Below are 5,710 nucleotides of genomic sequence, written 5' to 3' on the forward strand. Positions count from 1 at the left end.
CTAAAGCTTGATCAGCATTAATATATTATTTTCTATTGGGTTTGGTGAAAATAGTAATATATTAAATGTAAAAACAATTTCTAAATTTATCCCTAATCAGTATTTAAAATACCCGTTAATCAAACTTTTTAATTTAATAAAAAGTAAATATCTTTTTACAGTATCCAGATCGATGAAATGCCAATAAATGTTGCGGATTGCATTATCTATTTTGTGTGATCGGGCTGTACACTACGTGGAGGTGGATTGAAGCAAGCTAGAGGCTTGGTGACAAGAAACACTAACTATCCAAAAAGATTGTGATTTCTTTGCTTTTCCTCTATGTTTAATGCGTTTGGATTTGCTAAAAAAAAAAGTAGATATCCTTTTCACAAAGTAGATATCTTATTTTAAAAAGCATGGGGTTTGGATTTTTATTTTCCAATCAAAAGAATTCTGCAAGATAAACATTGTAACAAACAAACACTACATGGCAACACATGGCCCTAGAAGGACAGTGACTTCCATCCTGGTGCTTGCAAGTCCATGCATGCAGCACACGTAACATCTGAGGGTGGAAAATACTTTCCAATTGTTCACATTTTTCTTAATTGGTTTCCTCTGGAAACAGTGGTATAGCACACTGTTTCCTTTTCTTTTTTCTTTTTAATTTTTCTGAGTACTTCGTATATAAGAACACTATTCGCAATAAAAGAAAAAGAGAGAGAACTTATGCTATCATATTCTCAAGTTTCTTCGAACATTAGATATGGGTGCGAAATTTTGTAATCCTGGTCAGGGGCTTAAACCAGTGGTAATTATGTTGCTGGTTCAAGCAGTATTAGCTGGCGTAAATGTAATGTATAAGTTGGCTGTGGTTGACGGTATGAGCATGAGGGTACTCATTTCTTACAGATTTATCTTTGCCACTGTTTTTATACTTCCACTTGCGTTGATATTAGAGAGGTAATTATTATATATACTTTTTCTTACATTTTTTTTACCCATTTTAGTGTCATTTGCATGGGAACACAATTTTCAATGTCTTAGTACTACTTACTGAGTAACAAATTAATCAGTGTTTGAGTTATTGTAATCTTTCTGTCATTAAATATTTGCCTTCAGTATATTTTATAAAACTTAAAAAAATTGATTTTAGTATATTTTATATTAAAAATTCTAAATCATTTATATTATTGATACCCAACGTTAATATAAAAAAGTAAAAAAAATGAAAAAAAATTGAACTATAAAAAATAGCATTACTTGTTAAAAAAAAAAAAAGAGAGAAAAAACATCCCAAACAAAAAAGATGCATAAAGATAATGTGACAGAGTAAGTATTTAACTGTTGTCAAATTATAAATGAATTTTGAAAATTTATGAATTCATTTTTGGGAGATAAGTCAACAATGTTACTGTCAATCTAAGAAAACCTAGGAAGGATACTTAATGATTGTTATGAGTTGACTATATATCTTCATTTAATTTTGTCCTGCATCCTTTATGATGATAGTGTTAATATTAACAAGAACGACATTTGCAGTTGGACAGCATTTCAATGTTTGTGTATTTCAATTCTATATTTACAGGAAGAGTAAAGCAAAATTGACATGGAAGATAGCTTTTCAAGGATTTTTATCGGGTCTGTTTGGGTAAGATCATGATATTAAAATTAAGTGGTTTTAATGGAAATTAATATTTTAAGGAAAAAAAAGAATGTGTAACTCATCTATTTGAGAAAATAATTTTTTATTTTGACCCGACCCTTAGAGCTTAAGAAATACTAGCAATATGAAGTTTAAATTTGGTTGCAGGGGAGCACTAGGGCAGAATTTATTCATTGGAAGCTTGGCCCTAACATCAGCAACATTTGCCACCGCCATGTCCAACCTAATCCCTGCTGCTACATTCATTTTGGTGATTACTTTAAGGTGATTTTTCCAAGACTTCAGGGAGATTCTATTTTAATCTTTATTAACCAAAAAAAGTATTAGCCAATTTAGTTCAAGATCATTTGTAGAATGAAACCATTAGTTGATAAAATCAAAAAAAATCGTGATGTTACTTGTCAAGGATAGAGGAATAGTCGTCCAAGATGGGTTGACTGAAGGGTTTTGTTGAGTTTAAGGAACCATTTACTCGTACTTTACTTTGATAAGGAGATTTGTGTATATATATGAGATTTTTTGGTTCACGCAAGGCTAAATCATGGATTTCTGATTAATATTCGGGAGATGTACTCATCATTACAATTGTTATGTCTACAGTTTGCACCGTGTTGTAAAAATTAAAAATTAGATTTAATTTCCTTAATTTTCCCTTCTGTCAGGTTGGAGAGATTGGCAATCAGAACATTGGAAGGTACGGCCAAGCTGGTTGGCACTGTCCTGAGCATAGGTGGAGCAATGGTTCTTACCTTTTACAAAGGGCGAGAGATTAGCCTTTGGTCAACCAGTATAAACCTGGCTAAATATGACGAGGATCATCTCATAGAGGCACACCCTTCGCTTCGTAATCAAGCTCTAGGTTCAGTGCTGGCTCTAGTAGCCTGCTTATGTTATGCAATTTGGTATATAATTCAAGTAAGTTTCTTAGTAGCTTTCATCTGATATAATTAATGACTGTCAACGGCCTTCAACTATCTTTTTACAAGGTATTTACTGATGGCTAGGAATTGTTTAATTTTCACAGGCCAAGATGAATGAAAGTTATCCTTGCAAATATTCAAGTACAGCTCTAATGAGCATCACAGCGTCGATTCAGGCGACAATTTACGCTATAATTACTGACAGGAACTGGTCTGCATGGAAGCTTGGTTGGAATATTAGGCTTTTCACAGTTTTTTACACGGTAAAAGTAGTTCCGAGCCGAAGTTTTTGTTAACACAAGTAATATAAAGCCTACTATATGATCTAGTTTGGCATTAAGATTGCTGTAAATTAAGATATGAAAGTGATTACAACCGTGAGATTGAGGACATTAATTGCATTTGTGATCACACATAGCTATAGTCGACATTGCCAAATAGTCTATACATACATACATACATAATTATTTTTATCTTTTCTCCTAACAAAATCCCCTCTGGCTCAACTCTTGTTTCAAGGGCTCTATCTCTACAGGACTGATGATTGTGGTTATGACTTGGTGTATACGGTTGAAGGGGCCATTATTTGTATCCATCTTCAACCCTTTTGCGCTTATATATGTCGCCATTGTCGGATCTTTGATCTTAAACGAGAGGCTACATCTAGGAAGGTTTTCAACTCGAATTGAATTTAAATTAGTATTATTTCTTTATAAATTTCTTTTTTCTTGCAATTCTATTTAACTAGATTACATGTTTCCTTTTCATATAACAGCATTATAGGTTCAGCGCTGATAATGGGAGGAGTATATGTTGCATTATGGGGAAAAATCAAAGAGATCAAGAATTCAGCGCAATTAGTACATCTACGTTCAATGGATTCTGAAGTCGTAGAAGTTACTTTAAATTAATTTCATGATACCAATTAAATTTATAGTAATATCATAAGTTAATTTCATGATACTTAGATGTTAAAATTTCGAAAAGTTATCATAAGTTAATTATATTATACCGTTCAAATTTATAATACTATTAGTTAATTTCATCATACTAATGATCAAAGTAGGTTATCATTTTTAGATCACTGAAAACTTTTTTTTGGATGTATTTGCATTTTTTAGTACTAAGTGAGACATATATATAGTATATGCTGATGACCGGATAATTCCTTGTGTAAAAATGACAATTATTTGCATATATACAACTTAAAAAAATTAATTTCGAATTCTTTTTCTTTTAAATGAAAAAAATAGTTATTTACTTTTGGGCTCATTATGCATTACAGATGAAGAGATAACACAGCCCAAAATAATGGGGCCTATAAAGCACATATGAATTTGAGAAAAAGTCCATTGAAAAAATAAAAAAAATGTGTAAGTTTGAACACGGCCATACAATTGGGCTATCAAAATTTGTGCAAGTCCAAAATATCTTATCTTTTGCAAGAATATCCCAAACTTATTAGTGATTTAGGATTCAAACCCAAGTATGTCTTTGAAACCGAAAAAAAAAGGAAAAGAAAAAGGCAATAGAGTCTCCAGCCACACTTGAAATCAGGAAATAATTAAAATTTAAAAACTAAGCGTGCTAAAAGAAATTTAAAAAAAAATATAGTCCAGAGAAAAGTAATTTGCATATAATAAGACCATACTCAAATAGAATGTATAGTATTTCAAATTTTTTACGTGTCTGCAGTATTTATAATAATTAAAAAAGTAGGAAAGATTTATTAGACAACTACTTGGGGTTTAAAGCCAACAAAAGGAACAATTGAATTGGATTAGAATTTAGCTAATTAAAGCCACTAATATGAAAATTTACTAAGAAATTATAATTGTAAAAGTTGGGCTCTCAAGAATATATATATATAGATATATATATTTACAAATATATACTAATAATTGATAATAAATCAACTACTCCTTTCATTCCATTTTGTTTCTTTATTTTTTTGGAATATCTTAAAATTATGTTTTTTTAATATTCAATATTTTTACTTTTTTTATTTTTCATATTTTTTATTTTTTTTTATATAAAGTAAAAGATAAAAAAATATTACATCATCCTAAGCCATGATATGCTTAGGTTGTCTGCAAATAAATAAGAAACAATACCATGTGGTGGATAGTTGAAAATATGTAACCTCAATTCTAAGTTCTTTATATGTGTTGCTATCCAATCGGCATACTTATTGACTTCATGATATACGTAAAAAATTGTTATATCCCAATTCTATTGAAGGAGCTCTTTAATCCCTCTCGATAACTAAGCATTCAGATCTAACAGATTGAGAATAAATTTTTTGTAGAGCTAACATAGAATCAGTTTTCACATGAATTTTCCTGAGACCTCTATTCCAACACAATATCAAGCCTTGATAAATGCCCCATAGCTCAGCTGTTAAAGAAAAAGTAATATCAATTCTTTGACAAAATCTTGCTATCCAATTTCCATACTCATCTCCGATCACACCCCCAGAAGCAGCCAGCCCAGGTTGTCCCTTGACACTGCCATCAACATTCAGTTTTACATACCCGTTCTTAGGCTTCTCCCATGCAATTAAAACTTCCTGCTTCAGTCTGTGATATTCTCTCTACCCAATGTGTCCCACGCTTCCTTTGCTTTTGTCCAAACTTCTTTTGTCGCATTGGCAGGCCAAATAAAAGATTTATCAAATAAATTCATGTTTCTCCAAGACCACAACAACCAAATTGCATGTATTAAAATAATGGCCTAAGGAATACCTTCCACAGGTTCTTTACATGCTAGATTATAATAAAAAAATTAAAAAATTTAATTTAAATTACATAAAGAACCATAACTTTTAATTTTCATGAAAATCAAATATAAAAAAGGATTTTGAATTAAATTAAAGCTTTCAGACATATGTTGTTGACAAACAAAATATTCACATTCGTAACAGTAGATTATTGTCCTAATAATGTGAGTCTACCGTGGTCTTGAAGAATACCAACTATAAAGATAGACTTGCACGTATAGTTAATTTAAAAATTTCAATTACCCTCACTTGCCATTATATGATTGGATGCTTCCAAAAAACAAACTCCAACATGCCACATTATGGATCAAATTATTTTAATATATATACACACATATATATATATATATATATATATATATA

At 30.7% G+C, this 5,710-nt stretch overlaps 1 protein-coding gene across 2 annotated transcripts; it reads left to right on the forward strand.

The window, feature by feature from the left end:
- Positions 1-647: 647 nt before the first annotated feature.
- On the forward strand, positions 648-3,585 carry LOC18611748 (WAT1-related protein At1g25270). 2 transcript variants are annotated; one of them, XM_007048167.2, is made up of 7 exons: positions 648-945; positions 1,571-1,633; positions 1,796-1,912; positions 2,311-2,563; positions 2,673-2,831; positions 3,088-3,239; positions 3,344-3,585. In XM_007048167.2, exons 1-7 carry the CDS (start codon positions 749-751, stop codon positions 3,477-3,479), a joined length of 1,077 nt encoding a protein of 358 aa, XP_007048229.2. In that variant the 5' UTR covers positions 648-748; the 3' UTR covers positions 3,480-3,585. The 2 variants fall into 2 exon arrangements, with proteins under 2 accessions (XP_007048229.2, XP_007048230.2); XM_007048168.2 differs by lacking the exon at positions 1,571-1,633 and having other exon boundaries at positions 663-945.
- Positions 3,586-5,710: the final 2,125 nt, after the last annotated feature.

Source organism: Theobroma cacao, unplaced genomic scaffold (genome assembly GCF_000208745.1).
Source record: "Theobroma cacao cultivar B97-61/B2 unplaced genomic scaffold, Criollo_cocoa_genome_V2, whole genome shotgun sequence".
NCBI classification, from domain to species: Eukaryota; Viridiplantae; Streptophyta; class Magnoliopsida; order Malvales; family Malvaceae; genus Theobroma; species Theobroma cacao.

Bases quoted from the DNA above. Each gene is read 5' to 3' on its own strand.
- LOC18611748 (XM_007048167.2), top strand. From the start codon at position 749: ATGGGTGCGAAATTTTGTAATCCTGGTCAGGGGCTTAAACCAGTGGTA. The intron at 946-1,570 runs GTAATTATTATA...CTATATTTACAG, and splicing joins CTTGCGTTGATATTAGAGAG to GAAGAGTAAAGCAAAATTGA. The intron at 1,913-2,310 runs GTGATTTTTCCA...CCCTTCTGTCAG, and splicing joins ATTTTGGTGATTACTTTAAG to GTTGGAGAGATTGGCAATCA.